The sequence below is a fragment of the Zalophus californianus genome, chromosome 13 (assembly GCF_009762305.2).
Source record: "Zalophus californianus isolate mZalCal1 chromosome 13, mZalCal1.pri.v2, whole genome shotgun sequence".
Classification (NCBI taxonomy): Eukaryota; Metazoa; Chordata; class Mammalia; order Carnivora; family Otariidae; genus Zalophus; species Zalophus californianus.
In genome coordinates, this window is record NC_045607.1 from 54,083,559 (window position 1) to 54,107,879 (window position 24,321).

The 24,321-nt window shown below is 36.2% G+C and overlaps 1 protein-coding gene across 9 annotated transcripts in view; it reads left to right on the top strand.

Moving 5' to 3' along the window:
* The window catches only part of ZDHHC21 (zinc finger DHHC-type palmitoyltransferase 21), a 60,973-nt gene extending 37,242 nt beyond the window's left edge, over positions 1-23,731 (top strand). For all 9 annotated transcript variants that reach the window (XM_027615382.2, XM_027615386.2, XM_027615380.2 and 6 more), the window contains 3 exons: positions 10,108-10,224; positions 21,360-21,403; positions 21,953-23,731. In XM_027615382.2, the coding sequence (XP_027471183.2) occupies positions 10,108-10,224; positions 21,360-21,403; positions 21,953-22,085 (294 nt within the window). In that variant the 3' untranslated portion in view covers positions 22,086-23,731. The remainder of the gene's footprint in view (positions 1-10,107; positions 10,225-21,359; positions 21,404-21,952) is intronic.
* Positions 23,732-24,321: the final 590 nt, after the last annotated feature.

Consider the following 24,321-nt stretch of genomic DNA (forward strand, 5'->3'; position numbering starts at 1 on the left):
AATGTAAAATTTTATTTGTGAAACATGTTTATTTTATTTTTTTTTAAGATTTTATTTATTTGAGAGAGAGAGAATGAGAGCCAGAGAGCACGAGAAGGAAGAGGGTCAGAGGAAGAAGCAGACTCCCTGCTGAGCAGGGAGCCCGATGTGGGACTCGATCCCGGGACTCTAGGATCATGACCTGAGCCAAAGGCAGTCGCTTAACCAACTGAGCCACCCAGGCGCCCAAAGCATGTTTGTTTTAAAAAATTACTAAAAACACTCATTTAGCCATTTAACAAATATTTGTTGGGTGTCTATTGTGTGCACTGTTCCCTAATCTAGGCTCTGAGGATGCAGCAGTGAATAAAACCCAAGTTCTTGCATTAAGGAGGTTATATTCTAATTGGAGGAGACAGGCAATAAACAGATATATAACATGCAAAAAAGTATTATTAAGTGTAATACAGTTGGGTAAGGGATAGAGATTAATGATTGATAATACAGTCAGAGAAGGCCTTTCTCAATAGTGACGCTTGAGCAGAGACCTCGAACTCAAGCAAGTCACTGATATTGGGAGGGAGAGCATTCCAGTGAGAGGAAAGAACCCGTGCCAAGTCCCCCTGGGGTGGGAGTGCACTTGATATTGTCAAGGAGCAGTAAGAAGACCAATCTACCTTGAGTGGAGCAAGTTGGGGAGAAGGTAGGAGGAGCTGAATTGAAAGCAGTGAGGGATGGAATTGGAGGTTAGAGATGGGTTCTTTTTTTAGGATGTTTGTGGTCAGGACTTTGGAAGGTTTTGAGCAGAGTTACACAAACTCATTTACATTTTAGAAAGAAAACTGATGGGAAATAAATTGAGGGAGGACAAGCATGGCAGCAGTAAGACTAGTTGCGAGACTATTAAAATGTAGTCCAAACATGAGATGATTATGGGAGTGGTGGAAGTGTTGAGAAGTGGGCCATTATAGTTTGAAGAGCTAAAGGATTTGGTGATGTTTGGATGTGGGGTATGAGGTAAAGTGTGACAAGTCGAAGATGATTGCAAGGTTTCATGGCCTGAACAACTGGAAGAATAGACATATCACCTCCTGAGATGGAGAAGCCTGGAGGAAGAGTTGGTTTTAGGAGGAAGTTAACGATTTTTGGTTTAATGTATTTACTTTGAGATGCCTATTCCATATCTAAGAAGAGATGTTAACTAGACAGATGCAGGGATCAATTTCAGTGGAGTGATGTGAGCTATAATCTATGCACTTTCAGCATAAAGATGCTATTTAAGGCCATGGGATTTGATAGGAGATTTTCTAGGGAGTAAGTACACATAGAGAAGAAAAGAGGTCTGAAGACCAACCCAGGGCACTCTTGAATTTTAGAAGACAGAAAGATGAGGAGGAATCAGAAAGGTGACTAAGAAGGAGCAGCCAGTGAACCAGGAGAAGAGTGGTGAAAGAGAGGGTCAAGGAAGTTGATGGTGTACTGAGGGGAAGTTATAGCAGTGTACTGTGGCGTATAAACAGGGAGTCAAGCGAAAGTATTGGGGGAAGACAGTAATAGGTAGTGAAATGGTGGTTGCGTCAACAGATTGGAGGTCCCACTGACGTTGAGAATTTGTTAGCATTGATGGCCTACAGGGAGTTAGGCTCCAAAGGTAGGAGGTAGGTATTCAGAGTGTGCTGTGCTTGAATTTGCATTTATGTAACGGGTACAGTTATAGGAAACGGTATTATCTAGGATTTAATCAAAGAATTTGGATCGAGGGGCGCCCGGGTGGTTCATTAGTTAAGCATCTGCCTTCGGCTCAGGTCATGATCCCAGGGTCCTGGGAACAAGCCGCGCATCGAGCTCCCTGCTCAGTGGGAAGCCTGCTTCTCCCTCTTCCACTCCCCCTGCTTGTGTTCCCTCTCTCGCTCTGTCTCTCTCTGTCAAATAAATAAAATTAAAAAAATAAAAAATTGGATTGATTTTAGATTAGGATAGAAGATAAAATTGTTGAAAGAAATGAGTTCAAGGAATTCACAGACACAAGTATTAATTAGAAGACTTACTTGCTAGATCGTAAGTGGCCAGATTCAACTCTTGGCTTATTTTCATTTAGCTTGCATCAAGAGGTGATGCCCCCACTGCTCTCTAGTTTTATAACATTTTGGAAGTTTAATTGATAGCATTACAAAAGATTGCCAGATAGGAATGTAGGAGTATTATTCCGTGCAGGCACCCCTCTCTTCCTCTGTTGGTTTGTGGTGTGTGTGTGTGTGTGTGTGTGTGTGTGTGTGTGTGTGTGTGTGTGTGTGTGTGTACATGTTGCCTGTGTGTTTCTTTTTCTGTGTTTATCTACACTATTGCATGTGTACAGCAGTCTCTATAGGCAGGGCTCTGCATCTTCACATGTTGTGGGGAGGAGACTCTGCTCTTTTGTCTAGCGTTCTTCCTCTTTTTCATTGATTCATTCAGTAAATACTTACTGAGTACCTGCTGTGAGCTAGAATTGGTTCTAGGTTCCAGGGACTCATCATTGAACAAAAAGGCAGAAGTCCTCATCCTCAAGAAATGTACCTCCTGGGGGGCGCCTGGGTGGCTCAGTCATTGGGCATCTGCCTTCAGCTCAGGTCATGATCCCAGGGTCCTGGGATCGAGCCCCGCATTGGGCTCCCTGCTCAGCGGGAAGCCTGCTTCTCCCTCTCCCACTCCCCCTGCTTGTATTCCCTCTCTCGCTGTCTCTCTCTGTCAAAAAATAAATAAAATCTTAAAAAAAAAAAAAGAAATGTACCTCCTGCTGAGCGAGTACATGTACATATTCCGGCAGGAAGTACATAAAGAAATAGATATATATTGGGTGGAGGTAGGTACTAGGGAAAGAAATAAAATAGACCAAGGAGATAAGGAATGCTGGGAGTTTCTGTAGTTTGGTCAAGGAAAAACAAGCAAATAGGCTCCAATAAAAATAAGCAAATTGGGTCTCTAATAAGGTGGTATTTAAGCAGAGACCTGAAGAAAGTGAGGAAGCAAACATGGGTATCTGGGGAAAGAATTTGCCAGGAAGAACAAATGTAACAGCCCTGATGTGGGAGTTTGCTTGATGTGTTCAAGAAATAGCAAGGAGATCAATATGGTGGGATCGGAGTGGCCCAGGAAGAAAGCGGTAGATGGGATCACAGAGCAGTGGGACTCCTCCTCTCTCCTTTTTTCCTTCTGTCTCATATCCTTTCCTATAACTTATTTGACATTTTTTGTCTCTCCTTTCATAGGCCATATGTAACCAAATTTTATTTTCCACTTTGTTATATGTATTTTAAAAGAGTTTTGTTTCTATTTATGAAATCAAAGTATTTTTATATTGTATTTTTCAAGGTCACAACTTTCTTCTCAAGTGTAGTTTAATTTTTTGTACCTTCTATATTGTAAAACACAGAGGAGTGTACACAAATAAAAACAAACAGCCCAGTGAATTATCACAAATCCTCTTTGAGCAATTCTTATAAGATTTATTCTTTTTGTTATTAGACATAGTTCCTTTTCATTGTAATGAATATCACTATAAATTTATTCATGGTGCAGTTGACCCTTGAGCAGCACAGGGGTTAGGGGAGCCGACCCCCTGTGCAGTTGAAAATTCATGTATAACTTTGACTCCCCCAAAACTTCACTACTGATAGTCTTACTGTTGACTGACAGCCTGAGCAATGACATAGTCGGTTAACACATATTTTGTATAGGTATTATATACTGTATTCTTACAATGAAGTAAGCTAGAGAAAAGAAAATGTTATTAATAAAAGCATAAGGAAAAGAAAATACATGTATAATATAGGGGAAAAAATCTGGATATAAGTAGACTGGTGCCAGTCAAACCAATATTGTTCAAGGGTCAACTGTATTTCATTTAATTTAAGACTATCCATTCTATTGATGGACATTTACATTATTTCCAGTTTGGGGCTGTTAGAGATGATGGTGCCAGAAAGCAGCCTTGTTCATGTCTCTCCTGTATATGTGCATGTATTTCCCTTGACTTATAGCTAGAAGTGATAGTGTTCAAAGGATATATCTGTGTTCCTTTAGATACTGTTATACAGTTTTCCAAAGTGGTCCTATGAATTTAAACCCCCACTAGTAGAGAATATAAGTTCAGAGTACTTCACAGCCCCACTAATACTCGTTCAGGTCTTCTTTTTTCTTTTTTTAAACATTTATTTGAGAGAGACAGAGATAGAGAGAGCATGAGTGGGAAGGAGGGGGAGAAGCAGACTCCCTGCGGAGCAGGGAGCCCGCTACAGGGCTCAATCCCAGGACCCTGGGATCATGACCTGAGCCAAAGGCAGCCGCTCAGTGGACTGAGCCACCCAGGCGCCCCTCGTTCAGGTCTTCTTAAAGTTAGCCATTTTGCTGGAGATGAGCAGTACTTGATTGTGTTCTCATTTGCATTTCTCCAATGACTAATGGTATTGAGCCCCTTTTCATATGTTTACTGACCACATGAAGAGCCTATTTTACACAGTGTGCCTGTGTAAGTATTTTGCCTATTTGGTGGTGGTGGTGGTGGTGGTGGGGTGGTTATTTGACTTTTTTTTTTTTTTGGTAATTGTAGGGCATTTTAGATTTGAACTCTTTTTTGAGTATGTATAATAAATATCGTCTGCTCTCTAGTTTACCTTTTCTCTGTTGATGGTATTTTTTGATTAACAGAAGTTTTTAATTTAAATGTACTTATCAGTCTTTTCCTTTTTGGTTAGTGTTTTTTGGGTTCAATTTAAGAAGTCTTTTTCTGTCCCCAAATCATCAATATAATTCTCCTACGTTGTCTTCCAAGTATTATATTTTTTTACATTTCCACCTGGAATTGATTTTTGTGTCTCTCATGAGATATGAATCAGGGTTTCATTTTTTTTTTCCACAGATGGATAGCCAGTTGATTTAGCACCATTTATTAAAAAGATAATTCTTTCTACTCTGCAGTGCCATCTTTGTCAGAAACCAAGCCATATATGTGTGTATCTGTTTCTGGTTCTTTGCTAGTCCGTTGGTCTATTTGTCTGTCCTTGTGGTTGTACCATGTCATAACTATAGTTTTATAGCAAATCTTGTTATCCAGTGGAGACTCTTCTTTTTTTCATTATTTTTGCTCCCTTGGGAGCCTTTTTAGACATTTTCTCCCCTTCCCTCTATGAAATTAAACACTAAGGAATAAGATTTTGTCAGGTAGGTTTGATTTGTGTATGGCCACAAAACTATTGAAATAGGTGATTTTTTTTCCCCCGGGAAGAACCAATTTTCTCCCTCCTTGGGGGCCATATTACCTATATTGAGAATGCATGCAGTAAGCCAAACCCTCCCACCTTTTTCTTTTTATATAGGAGTGGTATGTATTCGTTGTGTTTTGTTCATTCCTATGAAATTTAGAAACAGCTTACTTAGCAATTTGTACAAATCAAAGCAAAGTAAAATTAAAGAGAAACTGCTATCAATAGACTATATGCTGTGCTGGTGGGGGATTTTTATTGGGATTGTATTAATTTTATACATCAGTTTGGAGAGTTGAATATCTTTAACAGTACTGAGTTTCCTGATCATAAGTATAGCTCTAAGAAGAAAATTGCTTCAGGAAGGAATTGGAACCAGGATGAGTTCTATAACCATGAGTGAGTAGTTAAAACTTCTGCAAAGCATATTCACAGATTTACCAGTGAGTTCTGGCTCTATCAAATATGAAAGGAAACAATAATTCTAGTCTTATACAAACTCTTTTTAAAAAGAACAGAAAAAGAGGGAACCCTCCCCAGCTCATTTTATGTGTACAGCATATGCTGAATATATAACTTATCAAAGATAATGAAGAATGAAAGGAAACTATAGTCTGATTATGATCATAGATAAACAACTTCTGCACAAAATATTGGCAAACTGAATCTGGATATATATGTAACCAGCCTGATCAAGTTGAGTTTATCTTAGACATGAAAGGCAGTTTTTACATTAGAAAATCAGTGTTGTTATCACATTAACAGATTAGAAAAAAAAATCTTGTGTATGCCGACAACCGTTTAGACAATGAAATTAATAGCAAAACCATTTATAATAGAATTAAGAAACAGGAAGTTCCTGAATTAAATATGGCCAAAAAAGTATAAGACCTCTGGGGGGAAAATATGAAGCTTAATAGAGAAAATATGTGTGTGTGTGTGTGTGTGTGTGTGTGTGTGTATCTGATTGTGTACTGTAACTTGAAAGACTTAATTAAAATTTTTCTGGAAATACACATGGATATCCATATAGTAAAAATAAATTCAGACCCCTGTATTTCACTGTGCGCAAAAAGAATAAACATCAATTCCAGGTGGATTAGTGACCTAAATCGGAAAGGCAAAGCTACAGAGCTTTTAAAGGCTTTGGATGATAATATAGAAAAATGCCATTATTACCTCAGGATTGGGAAAGGTTTTTTAAACAGGAAATAAAAAGCACTAAAGGAAAAGATTGATAAATTGGTCTACATTAAATTGAAGCCCTTGGAGTTATCAAAATATGCCATAAAGAAAGTGAAACGGTAGACTCAGAGTAGAAGGTATCTGCAATATACAACTAAAACTTGGTAATATCCAAATGGTATGAAGAATGAGTAACCTTTACCTTCAGGGTAGGGATGAGGGAGAGAATGTGATGGGGAAGGAATGCACAGATGAAAGCTCTGTATGCTGTCAAATGTTCTCATTCTTGAGAGGGTGGTGTTACTTTTCTCTAAACTGAACTTACATCTTATGCATTTCCTGGATATAAGCACATTTCTTAACAAGAAATGGGGAAAATGAAAATGATAAAGGAATACAGTTGTTATATCCATTTGCTAGGGCTGCCATAACAAAATGCTACAGACTGGAAGGCTTACACAACAGAAACTCATTTTCTTGTGGTGCTGGAGGCTGGAAGTCGAAGAGCAAGTCAGCAGGTTGGGTTTCTCTGGACACCTCTGTCCCAGGCTTGCAGATGGGCCACCTTGTTGCTGTGTCCTCACCTGGTCTTTCCTCTGTGCTTGAGCTGTGTCTTGTGTTTCTCAGTTTCCTCTTATAGGGACACCAGTCAGATTGGATTAGTGCCAGCCCTAAGGGACTTGTTTTAACTTAGTCTCCTCCTTAAAGGCCCTGTCTCCAAATACAGTCACATTCTGAGGTACTAGGAATTAGGACTTCAACATAATGGGTTTTGAGGGAGACACATTCAGCCATAACGCTGAATATGTAGGAAAGATCTCGAATAGCAAAAGGGTTCTTGTGATTTGGATAAAGTTTTCCAAGCGAATCTTTAGATCCCAAAAGTGCTACATCGAAAAAAATGTAAAGTGAAGATGTTGTGCTCTGAAGAACTTTGCTAAATGACCAAGATTTGGATTTAGTACTGAAGATGTTCAATATGTGTGTGTAATCTTGGAATGCAGTTATGTTTTGAAAATGTTAAGAGTGATAAAAAGAAATTTCTCAAAGTATTTTACTGTTTTACACGAATACTCTTAAATATAAGTGTGCAACCTGGTGAATAAATGTAATATTAGAATTAGATCTTACAGTCTCATCATCCTCAACATTTATAAATTCTAGGTGGCAAAATTTGTTTAAGAGCTTTTCACTGGGAGAAGAGAAGATGCTTTTTATTTGGTCATATATGGTATATTTTCTACACCAAGCTCTACTATTACACCAAAAGTGCATTTCTTTTTTTTTTTTTTTAAAGATTTTATTTATTTATTTGACAGAGAGAGACAGTGAGAGAGAGAACCCAAGCAGGGGGAGTGGGAGAGGGAGAAGCAGGCTTCCCACTGAGCAGGGAGCCCAGTGTGGGGCTCCATCCCAGGACCCTGGGACCATGACCTGAGCCGAAGGCAGACGCTTAACGACTGAGCCACCCAGGCGACCCCCATATGTGCATTGCTGAAATTCACCCTACTCTGTAAAATTATGCAGTGAAAACCACAGAGCTTATGGGAAGATGGAGGCACAACACTCAGAAACTTTGTCAGTGACACTCAAAAGGGTCAGAACCTAATACTATCAGCAGCACGGTTTCACACATGTTAAATAGTTGAGAAATACATAAATACGATACCAAACTTGACACTTTACCTTAAAAGAGACCTGCCATGTTGTTGTGGCAGTGGGCAAGAGATGGGTTACAGTAAGTGATGTGCTGGGAAGTAACAGAAGGAGAGTCATCTGAAATCGGAAAGGTGTAATAGCAGATGTGGATGAGTGAGGCTTCTAACACAGAGGATCAGTTGTGGTAGTCGATAGGTGTTCGGGTGTACGCATGTGTTTTGTGTATTCCCAGAAGCCTTAATTTAGCTGGGTTCAGTTTTCTGTGTTCATCTAGGGTTTCTTGCAGATGAAATCACAATAAGCAAACACAGAATTCTTGCTATGCTCAAGTTGTTTAATGTATGGACCACGTTGGAACAAATTTGTCTTTTCAAACAGCATTATAGCAGAACTTACTGCACTTAATTTTTTTTAACTTTTTTATTATGTTAATCACTATACATTACATCATTAGTTTTTGATGTAGTATTCCATGATTCATTGTTTGCGTATAACACCCAGTGCTCCATTCTGCACTTAATTTCTTGTATCATGCATGGCTCCATCTTTTCATCTTTACATGATTGGTAAGGACTCTAGACTCTTTTCACTGAGCATTTGAAATGACTGCCTAATATCTGACTGCTATACAGCACCGTAAGTGTCTTGGTGGAGTTTAAGTTTTTCCAAGCCAATGAATTGAGCGGTTTGGGCATAGACTCAGATTTCTGCTTGAGTCTGGTGGATAGTCACTGTGATACATCGAAAAGCATCAGTTCTGGGCGCCTGGGTGGCTCAGATGGTTAAGCGTCTGCCTTCGGCTCAGGTCATGATCCCAGGGTCCTGGGATCGAGTCCCGCATCGGGCTCCCTGCTCCTTGGGAGCCTGCTTCTCCCTCTGCCTCTCTCTCTCTCTCTCTGTCTGTCTCTCATGAATAAATAAATAAAATCTTCGAAAAGCATCAGTTCTTTTGTTTTAAGCAAGCTCATTATGTTCAGTGACCTCCCTGTTTTTCATGTTGCTACCAGGATACCTTTAAGCCTTAACCTGAATCACTGTTAAAAAAGCATGTGGGTGGTTATGTTTTGGGGGTCCTTCCCATTCATCTGTTGCTTCTGTCCACTGTGGAAGTGTTATTGCAGAGTTTAGCCGCTGTAGGTTTCCAGAACTCCGTGTCACTCCTCTAGTCTGTCTGCTTGGTAACAGAGTAAATGAAATGCTTCTTGTTTGCCTGTCTTTCCACCACTTTCTTGGGTTCACTTTTAAGACACTCATTTTTATGCCCTGAGACAGGAAATCAGCTTTCCCTCACAGCATTTACATGTCTCCTTCCTGTCTAGGCATTGCTTGATGTTTCTACAGTCTTCTGCATATATCCCTGGTAGAACATAGATCACACTGTTTCGGAGTTTCATAAAATTGGGTTCTCTCTCTAAATAAGCTGCAGTTTTTTTCAGGGTATGGACCATATCTTTCTCATTTTTACTTTTCTATTACTTAGCGCAGTGCTTGGCGGTGGTGTTTGAGTGGGTGGATGGATGGATGGATGAAGTAGGCTTAAAGAGAACGTGTCCACACTATCCTATCATTAATATTTCCCCCTTATTTTGACTAAGTCACATAATCTCTGGGTATCTTGGTCACCTGAACTTTAATACTATGAGTCATGCTTGTGCATTCAAACTCTTTAGCAGTATAATAATAAAATTTCCTTTTGTGTAACCAAAGATTATATATGTTTTGTTTGTGTTTTCTGGAGGTTTCTGTTTTGTTTTTTGGTTTTTGCTACAAACAGTAAGTGTGGCTAATTTGCAACTTTAGGATTGGGGTTTTTCGACACAAGAGTAGTAAAAATCCTATTTTTTGGCTTGCTACTATGAATTAAAAACAATTATTTTTGAAATTTTCAAATATTTATATAGTGATTAAGTGGAATAAACTCAAAAGGGGGAGAGTATTTTTTTAAGAAAATAAGGGGCGGTGTTATGGGTTAATTCTTGATGGTTACTGCAATTATAAGTAACTTTTCAATTTGTTTTTAAGTCTGTCTTCTCTCTTCTTATAGGACCTCTTTGTTGTTAGACATGAATTGGCCATAATGAGACTAGCTGCCTTTATGGGCATTACTATGTTAGTTGGAATAACTGGACTTTTTTATACTCAACTAATTGGCATCATCACAGTAAGTATATTTTTTAATGTAATGTATTTATGAACACATTTGCTAATTATGAACTTAATTCTAAGAAGTGACAAAAAGTTTAGAAATGAAAGGAGAAAATTACCACATAGTCATTTATATATTTTCATTTCCATATGCCTGTGTAATTTTAACATAGTTAGAATCAGTGTATAGAGTATATATTCAGTTTTGCATCCTGCTTTTAAAAATTGGCATATTTCCATATGCCTACAGACTCCATGTTTACAGTTTTTAATAGTTGGATATACTCTGTTTAGTGAACATACCATATTAACACTTTGCCTTTTGATCAGCATCTAGTGTGTAATCTTTTTTTCTATATTACAAATAACACTACTTTGACCATCTCTTTTTCCTCTTTAAACAATTTAAGACTATTTAAGATAAAATCCAAAAAATGGAGGTGCTGGTTAGAAACACTTTATTAGTGATTGGGTCTTATTTATTTATTTTTTTGCATGTATTTATTAGCCAAATGGGATTTATCACAACAGAGAAGTTCAAAAAGTGAGAAAAATTATATTGAGTAAGGATTTAAAAGTTTGATAATATTCTACATTGTAGAAGATGTAGGCTAAGGTTTTCTCATACATCGTCGATGGTGGTAAATTGGCATAACCTTTTTGAAGGGTTGTCAGTGTGTATTAAACCTTAAAAGGCACAGTCATTTTGATCAACCTCTACACATTTGTTTTGTAGAAACTGTTTATTGACGTGTGTAAATAATCATGTGTGTTATAAAAGATCCCCATTATATTATGTATAGCATATGTATTGTGTATGTAAGCATAAGTGTTTACCAGAATATGTTCAGTGAAAACAATGTATAGTGAGAAAAAAATGTTATCAAAACTTACTATAAAGTAACAGTAATCAAGAAAGTGTGCTACTGGCACAAGGATACACATATAAATGACAATAGAATTGAAAGTTCAGAGATATATGTATGTGAATATAGTTAACTAATTTTCAACAACGGTGCCAAAACTATTCAACGGGGGAAAGAAAAGTCTTTTCAATAAATGCTGCTGGGATAACTAGATATACACATGCAAAAGAATAAAGTTGGACCCTTACCTCACACCATATACATAAATTAACTCAAAATGGATCATAGACCTAAATGAGGATCTAAAATGATAGAACTCTTAGAAGAAAACATAGGAGTAAATTTTGGAGTAGGAAATAATATCTTAGATATGACACCAAAAGTGCAAACAACCAAGAAAAAAATGGATAAATAAAACTATAAACTTTTGTGCTTCAAAGTACAAGATCAAAAAGGTAAAAAGGCAGCTCATGGAATGGGAGAAAATATTTGTAAATCCTATATCTGATAAAGGGCTTTTATATCTAGGATAGAGAACTCCTGTAACTCAGTACTAAAAAAAAAAACCCTAATTAAAACACGGCCAAAGGATATGAATGCACATTCATTCAAATAGGTTATACCAATGGACAACAAATACGTGAAAAGATGCTCAACATCATTGGTTATCAGGGCAATAAAAATCAAAACCATGATGAGGTACCACTTCACACACACTAGGATGGCTGTAATAAAAAAAGATGGTAACATAAGATTGGTCAGGACGTAGAGGAATCAGAACCCTCACACACTGCTAGTAGGGATGGAAAACAGTGCAGACAGATAACAGTCTGGCAGTTCTTTAAAAAGTTAAACATGGAATGATCATTTCATTCAGCAGTTCCACTCCTAGGTATATACCCAAGAGAAATGAAACGTATGTCCGTGCAAATATTTGTACATGAATATTTATAGCAACATTATTCATACAAAATAACCTCAAACTGGGAGCAATCCAGGTGTCCGTTAGCTGATGAACGGATATACAAAATGTGGAATATCCACATAGTGGGTCTTATTCTGCCATAAAAAGAAGTAAAGGACTGATACATGCTGTAACATAGATGAACCTTGAAAACGTTATGCTAAGTGAAAGAGACCAGTCACAAAAGGCCCTGTATTTGTGATTCCATTTATATGAAATGTCCAGAATAGGCAAGTCTGTAGAAACAGAAAGGAGATGAGGGGTTGCCTAGGGGTGGGGAGCTAGATACAGGTAGTGGTGACAAGCCTCTGAATAAAACTGGAAGAATGCAGTCAGAAATGGAGGGAAAACATATTTCTTGTATAACCTATGTTTGCATACTTTATAAGGTACTCATAATAACCTTTCCTCCCTAGGTTTTATAAGAAAAACATTAAACACACAGGAAATTTTAAATTTACGGTGAATTACGACCACAATTAACATTAGAATACTTGCTTTATCATGTCAAACTGTCTATCAATCTATTACGTGTTTCAATAACATATCAAAATAAATTGCAGGCAGCAAATTGTTCACCATGCAAATCATTAATAGAGCTCAATGCTTGTTTACATTTTTTTTCCCTTCATGTTCTTATTGGCTGTTCATGGAATGTATAATGTCTGTTTAAATTATTTTTGTTACTCAGCTTGAAATATTTTCTAATATCTCATGACTTCTCTAATGATGATAAATAACATGGTATTAATAATAGTGGTGAAGATGAGAGTAGGTCTTTGCCTAAAATCTTTTCTCTACTTTTATACTAATTCATAATTACTTTATAGTCTGTCTATAAGTCATGTCAGAATTGCCAGATTATACTTGCATTTTTTGAATTTTCACTTTTGGATTTACCAAAATCATTGGTATATATTTGTATCTCCTGGAATAAGAATTCTCAGATTTTTTTCGATTTCTCATGATGAATGACTGGAAATGGACATTTGGGACATTGCTGCTAAGAGTACAAGTTACTTATAAGGGCTGTTGGGGTTTATAGCTGGGGGCAGCAATTTCCTTCTCACCCAGCAACCTCAGAAGCTTCAGAGAGAGGAGTTTGGCAGCAAAAGCTTCAAAATCTTTAAGAATCCCTGCTCTAAAATTTGAGTGTTCACTTCTGAGTTGACCCTAAAATTATTTATTGAATTTCTTGGTTTTTAAAAGATGTGTAATACCAGATTCTGTTCTGACTCTATTCCATATTGCCAACATGTTAATAGTTTTCAAATTGCAGGATTTTTTATTTTGCTATAATACTGAACAGCATTTCATTGTCTTAAGATGGGGAGGTTGGTTCTGATGTTTTGCTATTTCTAAAACTAAGTAGAAACCACGTTTGTTCTATAATGCTTTCTCTAAAACTTTCATTCCTTTCTGTATATATATAGTGTCCTCTCAGAATACTCTGTACTAGACAGTTCTGATGTCTGTAGAAATTATACATTCGTAAAACATTCAAAAACGAATGCAGTGTTAGGGGAAAGTATACCTTTGTTAGTCCAGTCTTTGCTCACTCTACTTCCTCTTGAATCCAAGTGCTTTGAACAATTACAGCAAATTTCAATTCCATTTACCTGGGCTTTCATAGTGACCTTCTATCATCACTCTTTTTGGATTAAAAAAAAAAATTCTTTTAAGGTTTCCAGAGTGCACTCCTCCTCACATTGATTTAAGGCTCTTTAAGGCTTAATTATTTAAGGTTGTTAAACCTCAGTATTAATTTTAAATCCAATGAATTATTAGTATTTAAATAAAATAAAATATATTTTAATTAAGTTAAAAATATAGAGATTTTGCTTACTTTTTTTAAATACAGTATGCTTGCTGTTTTCATTTTATGAAAAAAATCAGACTGTCCACAGGAAATTTCACACCTGGGCATGTTTCGGTCATAATTTGAATCCATGCATCTCTCACAATGTGAAAGAAGTGATGAATTTGTTAGGTAGCATAAGAAAGAAAAAAAAAAAGCATAAGAAAGAAAATTTCTCTTAACACTGCATTCTTTTTTGAATGTTTTGCAAATGTATAATTTCTACAGACATCAGAACTGTCTAGTACACAATAAATTTAATCCTTCCACTGAAGTCTTCCTCCTTCCCCTATTCCTGCACCCAAAGACCAGGAGGCATTTTGGGAAAACACTGGTAGGGGTATTATTTCATTATATAAACTATGTCATTACATAACTTGAATATAGACCTATTAGACAACAAACAGGCAAAACAAATGCTGTCTTTTTTAGGTTTAGATTGAGGCTTTGAGGAAGCAGCACACCCATTTTCAGTAATTTTTCTCCCATTATTCTTGGAATAAATAAATCATTTCTCTCCACTTGAGAGGGAAGATCCTGTCTTCTTATTGATAGTAGAAGGTAACAGGATAATCACAGTGACGACTATCTGATATTTCAGATTTAAGCAAGAGCAGATTATCTGTGACCCAGATAAAATAACTAGAAATTAAATTTAAAAACGGGATTTCTAATCTCATTTCCAAGGTTAAAAGATCTCAACTCAACCAGATGTTTCTGTGGAATAGACTAATCTTAAACCCAATTTTAAAGGATTACCTTTGATTACTTTTAGATTTAATTTTAGACATATGTTTAAATATATGTTTGTACATTTTTACTAAAATTAATATTGAAGTTAAAATGTTTCCAAAGCAACCTGCTTTGAAGTATTCTTTATTTAGGGAACAGATTATTCTAATTACTCCTTACTTAGCCTGCTTAGCCTTTTTCTGTTTGTTTCCGAATGAAATGGATAGTGATGTTATTAATGTAATTGATGTTGTCAGAATTTCTCATTGAGCAGTAGTTCACACACAGCCAAGAATAATGTCCATTCTGATGAGCACCAATACTAATGGTGCTGGATGACTGTGTTAGTCATGTTTTCAGTCCCTGGGCTTGGGGAGAGTTCATCAAGAAGCGCTGTAACAGCTGGTACAGTGCCTTCTGGTGAGCTTCTGACAGTGAGCTATTGTGTACCGTGACAGTGCTCTGACAGTTTATCTAGATTTTGTATACAGGCATTTTTGTTTTCTGGGCACCGTGGAGTTGATATAATAGCTTAAGCTTTTGATGGAGTCTCTGGAGCATAGTGCTTTTCTCAGTTGTGGTGAGGTTGAGGGTAGAGTGGGGAAAATGTATTTAGCTGTGGTTTTCTGCTTTAAATTCGCAAAGAAAAAAAATTGAGTTTTTGCATTTGGTCTCACAGGTACTATTGTTGGACTCTACTCGAATTACTAAAGATAGCTTGAAGTAAAGCTTTTCAAATTAAAAGGAGGAAAACATCCCTCCCCACCACATACTGACTCATGATTACTTAAATAAATACAGAAAGAATCACAAATGCAGGGGTGACTTAATTTTAACTTGGTTATCTTATGCAATGAAAAGTATCTTATGTTCAAAATGTTCAATTAGTTTAAATGAGATTATCTATTAAATAGCATTCTCATTAATCAGACAATTAGTGGGCTTACCTGCCTTTTAATATGTACCCAGAAATATAGTCCTGAGATTATTAATCCTTATAATTAAATTTTGCCGAGTATCCCACTGAATCAATGTGGTGAATTAACATCATTCAGTACAGTCTCTGTACAAATTATGTTTGGTTTACTCAACTCCCAAATCAGCATTGCAAATATGGAAATCATTGCTAATTATGCTGAGCCCAGCTCACTTAACATTTTTATGAAGGGTGCTCTGTATGGCATTTTCTTTTCTTTCCTGAATTATATTTTTTGTTTAAGAAAAACAAAACGTATTTCTAATAGAATAATTCTAGTTGTAATATTTTATGAAATATCTTTTCAGTGGCTTTTAAAAACCTAGAAAAATCATTAAGATTTTAAGTGCCATTTCTTATATGCTTTTAATATTATACACAAATATTGGCTAATTAATATTTCTTTGAACTTTGAATATGTAGAGAACCTTATAGTACCTAGGTTCCCCTTTGCCAAAGAATTAATAAGTTACGTTGCATAGTAATATAAAAGCATTCTTTTAAAAAATGCCTGCTAGCATCAAATTTATTATGTGTGGGATTGGATTGCTCTTTGGCATAAACTTGTTCCTTTGTGAAAAATCTATTTATGTTGTGTCATCTCTCTGGCTCAATGTCATAACCTCCTTGTATTTTTGATAAAATTACAAGTAATTACAAACTATTTAAATCTATTGCTAGAAGTTCTTCCATAGGAATACTGCATTTTAATTTTCTCAAAGCATTACTGATTGCTTGAATGATTAAATCGATGCTTTTTTTAGTAAAGAAGCTAAACATGTAAGAGTTTTCATTTTACTTGCATTTTTACCCAAACATTCATTTTATTTTCTCATGTTCTGAATCTACATGAATTTTTTATCTGACTTTAAAACATTACCATAGGATTGGAGAAAATACTGAATCCTATATTTATAGTTAACTTGTAGATCTTTCTCATAACAATTCATATACTTCTCTGTCACATTTTGTCAGTGTATTAGTTACTCCCTGAATCTTAGCCAGAGAGGCACATCAGCCCATCTTACCAGTATACTGGTAACCAAAAATCTTATTGAAAGTATAATTTTGTATTAAAAATGTTTAAGAGTAGTTGACCTGGAGTGTTGATTGGGAACATAGTTTCCAGCTGTTTCATACGTTTAGGTTAAGGCTGACTTAAACAATGTGTTATTGTATGTAACCATTCTCTCTGGCATTCTCTGTGTATTTCTGTTGGGTTATCTTGTATACTTGACTGCTTTCACTAGACTGTAAGCTCCTTGATGCTAAGGATTGTGTTATCATAGGTCCGTAGTAAATTTTTGATAGATGGATAAATGAGTAAATGAATCCTGGCTTATGTGCATAGTACTTATTTTTTTCAACCGAATTGTGAGCCCCTTGTGGACATTGGATTTATCTGTGTAGTCTCCCGTTGTCCTTGTCATTTTATCTTTCATTATAAAATCCACCTTTTAGAAGTTATATTCTGATGTAATTGAGATACTGTATCTCTAAGCCCTCTCAAAAAAAGAGTATAGTAGGAAGCAATATCAATAAAAAGCATAGCAGGCAATATCAGTAAAAAGTAGGACTGCCATTTATTGAGGAGTTATTAAGGGTTCTAACATATATTAACTCATTTAATGCTACCAAAATCTATGAGTAAGGAGTTATTATTTGGAAAACTGAGATACAGAGTTTTAGTAACTTTCCCATGGTTTTATATAGCCAGAAAGTGGCTTGATGAAGAGAAGTACAGGAATTATTTTGGAAAGAGATTTTCAGTGACTATACATAAAAGCTCTACAGCTTTCTCACTTTGGTTCCATGACTGATTAAATGTTTATGTGAACTCCAGGTCTCCAATAAAAGAAAATAGCTGGTCCTCTGTTGGAGATAGATGCTTAAAAAACCAATTATTTCAAATGAGTATAGTGAGTCCTGGCTTCAAAGGAGGAGAGAGAGCTGTGATTAACAGGAAATGTTCTCTCTTTGGATTGCAACAAAAAAATTAAGGAATCATGCTAGTTATGTCCATGTTCAGTGAGTTTCGTGCTGCGAACATATATTGAGTACCCACTTGACACAACATATGCTGCTGGGTGCTATGGAAAATAACAAAGCTGCTGTCCCTACATTGATAACAGGTGCTAGGAAGTCAAGCAAAAGTCTGTCTTAGAATTAATAGACATTAGTAATAGATAAAACAGGTATATAATCTCTAGTTGTGAAAAAAAGTTCCTGAGCATTTTTTTTAACTCCAGATTAAATCAACAGAATCACTGAATAAGGTATGTGCAACAGAGTAAAGTAAGAATAAAGAGTGATAGGCAGTCATCGAGGTTAGATTGGACTGTCTTTGTGATGGAATGCTCTTAACTTGCATCAGGTTTTCAGTTTGGCAGGTCTAGAAACTCCATTTTGAAAACGTTTCCAGAGTTAGATCCAGAGGCAGTGACTCTTAATTTCAGACTCCAAAGCGATAGTCGTATAAACCAGATTGACTGTTTATTCTCTTATGTGCAGTAGTCAGGTGTGCCAAAAGGACTTCCCAGCACATTCTTTCTCCTGTACAACAACATATATGGCAGTGTTGCTTGGTGAACTCAAAGCAGGATGAGTCAGTTGGATGGATTGTATCATCAAGCTGTCTATTCCAAGAGGGCTAGATTCTCAAGACTGTTAACCAGGAAATGTCTGGTGATAAATTCTTGCTCTCTGGTTCCCACTCCTCCTAATTTTTCTAACAGACAATAAGTAGTTTCCTCTCCCTTTCTGTTAGGAACACGCCCCCCCCCCCCATTCCAGATATAATCTTATTAGTTAGGATATTTTAACTTATCTTCTTAGACTGAACCTGAAAGATCATTTCTTAGGGTAAGATCAGCCAGCAGGAGAAGATAAAGTATCAGTTGATAAAATAGGCAAGGCCCATGTAGGTCTTGCTGTTTCCGGTTTATTCTTTTTTAGAAAATAAACTTTCAGTTTTTAAAATAAGAAAGCAGGGGCGCGTGGGTGGCTCAGTTGGTTAAGCGTCCAACTCTTGATTTTGGCTCAGGTCATGATCTCAGGGCTGTGAGGTCGAGTCCCACATTGGGCTCTGTGCTGGGTGTGGAGCCTGCTTAAGATTCTCTCTCCCTCTTCCTCTGCCCCTGCCCAGTGGCTTGCATGTGCTCGCGCTCTCTCTCTAAAAATAAAATAGGAAGGGATTTTCATATATCTCTTAGTTAGGCAGATGGATGGAAGTCTTAGATATTTTGGTCATTAGACCCATCATCGTGACATAAATATTTTTCTGGAGGTAAATTATCCTGATTATAGACAACATACTATAAACACTTTGTTTCTTATCATTCTTTGAAGGACGAATTTTTCTGGATAGCTGAGTTTTATGTATAACTGAGGATTTATAAATTGTATTTATACTCCTTAAAGATGGCAAGTATCTTTATTGGTCATTTCCTGATGGTCACTAAAGGTATTGAGTCTTTTATGCTGAATGAAATTATCTGCACCAAAACCTATTTTAATTATTTTTAGTGTGTTTCTTTCTAAAATAGTCCACATTTCCCTGCTTTGCAACATATGCAAAAAACGTATATTAAACCTCATTTGCCACTTTGGGCACTAACTTGTGGTTTTTCAGTGTTCTGCCATTAGTAACCCTCTCTCCTCCTCTGGTTTGCAGTTCCTGTTGTATTTACTAATGTGATAGCATGTTGACTTGTGTTGTTTCTGAGCACGTTCTATAAGTGCCAAGGACGTGTTTGTGCCATGTTTGACTATTCAAATACAATTTGTATTTTTTTTCTTATAACAGTATTCTTGATAGTTGAGTTTCAGAGAGATAAGCATTTGCTATTTCTAGAGGGGACAAAAAAAGCCTTTCCTGGCTAGCCTTACAAATCCTGTTCATAAAGTCATGGTAAACATCACATTCTTTGATAGAATAACCATCTGTTTATAATGACTTAACAGGTACTATTCTCCTTATTTCTTGAACCAGATTCTGGAAAGATGTCAAAAGCACTTGGAAGTAAAAGCTTTTCCCACATGAAGTCTAAATCCAAAGTCTTTGAAGTTGATTCTTTTATTGCCACAAATAAGTACCTCAAAGTTTTAATCAAATTGTAAATTTATGCATAGCAAAAATTTACTATAATACTAGGTGTACTAGTCTGACTTTGTAGTTGTCTTTCTTACCCCGACATAGTTTGTATTATCCACAACTGTGATTTGAAGCCATTTACTTGCATGTCCTAAGAGCACTTACAGACCTCTGTCCTGTCTTTTCCTTTGCCTGGTTGCACAAGCTGCCTTCATTGTTTGGGGGCAATGTGTCGCCCATCAGTGCTAAGAACCGTTCAGATTACTTCATTCACTTTCTGTACAGATGTGGAACTGAGGCTCCACTTTCCTCTAAGCCCATAACCAATGTTCTCATGTATTTGCAGACTGTGTTGTCACAAAGTAAAACGTTATTTTGAGGAAATAATGCAACAGAACTGAGAAAAGTTAATTATAAATAGACTTGTCATTGGACACCATGAATTTCAAAGCCTGATAGGAAAACTAATGAATATGGAATATGTGGCTAATCTACAATCTTGTCACAAATTCCCAGGAAATATGGAAATGAAACACTGCTGTCGGTGACTTTGTCATCTAACAAAATAGATTTATTTTCTCGTATGTGGGCTGTTCATACATTAAGAACTTAATAGTGTGAGCTGTTGATGTAACTGCTGTAAGGAGAAATTTTTAAAGTCAAAGTGTTTTTTTTATTACTACCATTGGAAGAGAGTCTGCAACCGAAGTTCTTGGGATTGGAGTTGCCATCTCAGATATCTGCATGAATCATAGTTCTGTTTAGTAACAGTGTAGTCCGCCTGTCATATGTGAGCAAGCTCTTCAAGTAGAGGATAAGAGGAGGAAAACTTCTGTCACGTCCTTCATATATTTAAAAGAACATATTTTCTTTTGTAGTACTTTGAAATGTGTTTAAAATGTAAATATATGTCTAAAATAAGATTGTGTGATTTGTGTTTTGATTTTTCTGGCTATTAACCATCACAGCTTCTCAGCCTAGCGATGGATTTTCTCTTAATGTAAATGAAACCAGCATGTCTAAAAACTGTCTTCTCTTTGTTGAATTGTTTCGCTTACATATTTGTGTTAGAGCTTTATAGAAAACATATAATAAGAAATTGTATTATTATGAAGTTACTGATTTTTCTGTTAAAAAAATAGTTTCATTTTACTTTTCAGAGTAATCGATGCTGTAATATGGCAGATGCATAGATTGCCTTGTTGGATTTGTGTTTGTTTATAGAAATCCAGAACCAGTAGCCCTCTTTGCCTCTTGGCAGTTTTCTGTTCATTAGTGCCTTTAATTCGTCATTTTGATATTTATTTTTTAATGCATATTCACTGACAGTTGAATTAAAAATAAATCGTAAACTTTTAAAAGAATTATCAAAGAAAGCAAGTGTAATAGAAGGTTATATTTTAATAAAGTGAGACTCCTACAATTTTTGTGAGGTTTTGTAATTGAATAATTTTTTTGGCACAGTGTAATGTTCATTCTGTTTTTGTCAAGGTGATTTCAGCAATGTATGTGGTAATTTAAAATTCTTAGTACCTGTATGTAAACTGCTTAAATCTTTAGAATATTCTCTGAATATGATGAAAAGCCTCATAAAGTAGATATAGGATAAAGCCTTGATAACTTTGTTCCATCTGAGTATAATTTTTCTTTAATTTTCGATAGGATACAACATCTATTGAAAAGATGTCAAACTGTTGTGAAGAAATGTAAGTATAAACGTGAAGTCTGTAGTACTTTTTATTTAAAACTGGAAAGAGTGGGCCACATTTGAAAAATGTGTGCATGCAGTGGAAAGATAACATAATGATGGCTTTTACTCGGGGCCCTGTCTTAAGGCCTGAGCTAGACAAGCATAATCCAGTCTTCCAGTAGGGGTCTTCAAGCCATGATAGTTTTCAAACAAAATAAGTACTGATCCTTCTTGTTCCTTGTCTAACTAAAGTAAGTTAAATTATTTGTCCCGAAAGTACATCAAAAGAGATTTGCTACTGTGTTGTTGACACACATTCTGTTAATCCCGAGATTCTCCTCTGCTTCAAAAGTTGCCCTAGGTTGATTGACGACACAGATACAATATCTGCTATCCGGAGTTAAAACTCAGCTGCATGCCATAATGAAAGAAAAGCTGTATTTGTGATGCTGGGACACAATTCATCAGAGTCCAGTAATGGATCCCCAGCCAACCTGTATTGTTTTAGCTGACTGAAGTACGCCGTGGGAGTGCTGTCTTTCACTAATAATGCTGTCTTCTGTAGATCGAGGCCCCGAAAGCCATGGCAGCAGACCTTCTCAGAAGTTTTTGGCACTCGTTGGAAGATCCTGTGGTTTATTCCTTTCAGGCAGAGGCAACCACTGCGAGTTCCCTACCACTTTGCCAATCACGTCTAAACAGATGGATGGTGGGCACAGATGGGTCCTCCATGCTGGAAATGCGTTACAGGTTTTCTGATAATAGAACTATGACAGTCTTCAAGTCAATTAAAATCCACCCACCAATCTTAGGCATCATAATGTGCCCCAGGCTTTATTTTAATAGTGATCTTGATCTGTTGTGGGACTAATACGAGATCTATATTTAAGTTTTAAAGCATGTTTACTTTCAAATTAGCTTTCCCCAGGGATTTCTTTAAATGCTTTTGTGATTAGACCCCAAAGGCAGTGATTGAAATAAAATAATTGTACATATTTTTTTTTAGTACCGACAATGTTACAGATTTTAATTTATGGGAAATTTCAGACGTTTATTTAGATTTTTTCACTCTTAAGCAGTACTAACCAAATTTGAATTTAATTCTTCGGGTTTACAAAAGTTGATACATCTTATATTATATGTAAATTTTCTTTTTTCAAATACATCATAATTTAAATAGCAGTACTGCCTTTTATATGTGCTGCAGGATTTTCTTAATGCAGTATGGAATTGAACAACAACAAAAAACCAAAAACAACAACAGAAAAAGGGCAGTGTTTTCTTAGAAGTAGCTCTCTAATGTTTTCTGTTTTTCTCTCTGCCAAAAACGAATTAAAAACACCACTAAAATAAAACACCAACTACCTACCTTATTTTAAAGGGAAGGTGAATTTTTTTCCATATTAACTTTCCCACTTCTTTTCCCTGTACTGATGTAATTATTGGTTGTTGTTAAAGTAATTGCTCCAAGGCAGAATTTTTGACCACACGGGCATGTATTCTGTTTTACCCTAAGATTTTGATGAGCAAAAGGGTAGAGAATTTGCAGTAATTCCCCAGGTACCTTTTCCAGTACAGTTATATTAGAATGCATATGTTTTTAAAATGCTAGTGTACTACATAGTGTACAATGTACAATATAAGGAGGAATATTGTGCTTTTACAACACACACGTGGATATATATACTTTTTACTTTTATTTACCTACTAGTCGGTCCAAAATTACACATTGAAGGTTTATATGTAATAGATATTGGCCAACTAAGTAATGAAATTTTATTTATAGGAAGTTGCTAGTAAAAGTAAGTAACCTTTGTGTACCTATAATCACCCAAATTGAAATGAAATTTTAATCGGCCAACTGTAAATTTGGATTGAGAGACCTTTTGTTAGTAGCTAATGTTAAGAAATGACCTTACAACAAGAAAACGTAATTATCTATATTTATCATTAGCTTATACAAATTTAAGTTGCAATGGGGATGGTCTCTTGGAAAGCATAGAAGATTTGTGTGAAAAGACATTTAGCATGCTTTGAAAAATTCAGCTTTTACATTTTTTTCCATTAGAATACTGCAAAATCCATATATGTTTTTAGAAAATGTATGTACTCACAGTCTTTGCCTTGAAGAGAAGATTGAAGGGGTCTGCTGTTCTTGGAGCATATCAATATTTTCCTTTTAGTTAGTTTTGAGAGTCAGGAGTCACACCTGAGAAATCATGAAACCGAACATTTCCATTGTCATCCAGTTAACTATACTGTAGTTAGTTCTTTCAGGAATTGTAAATATCTTCTAAGATAATTGAATAAGCTGTTCTCAGAGATATAAATACCATGTCTTTTATGTTCTGACTGCTGCAGTGCTTTATTAAAAATTTAGAAGTGGCAGATGAAAATATTTATTGGTGCTGATAAGATGCATAGGAAATTTAATACGAGAAGTAAGTATATTTATAGAGCTTAATGAACCACAAAATTAGTATGTTCATGTCAGGCAATTGGGTTGGGTTTTGTACAAGCTAACATATTGACCAAATTCGGTCTGGTGACAGAACTGTTATAGGGAAGTAATGTGTAGATACATAGATGGGTATCAGTCAGATGCCTTATGCTGTATACATTCCTGTCAAATGAGAACCTTGAGAGAAAGCAAAGCCAACTCTAGACCCCCCACTAAAGAGTTTTATGGACATACTTATACTTCATATAGTAGCAGTAGCTACCTTAAAGGTACACACCTGGGAGGTCCTCAGTGCCAGCCTCTGCCTCAGCAGTGAGAGCCAGAGGTGGTCTCTTTCCCGCTCCAAAGGTGGTTTTTGTTTTTCCTAGATACACCACTTCTAGGCACATTTTCTTCCGTTCTTTCTCTTTACCCTCGGTCCTGATCCCGCTACTTGATTCCTCTAAGTTACTGGCATACGAACTGATACACTC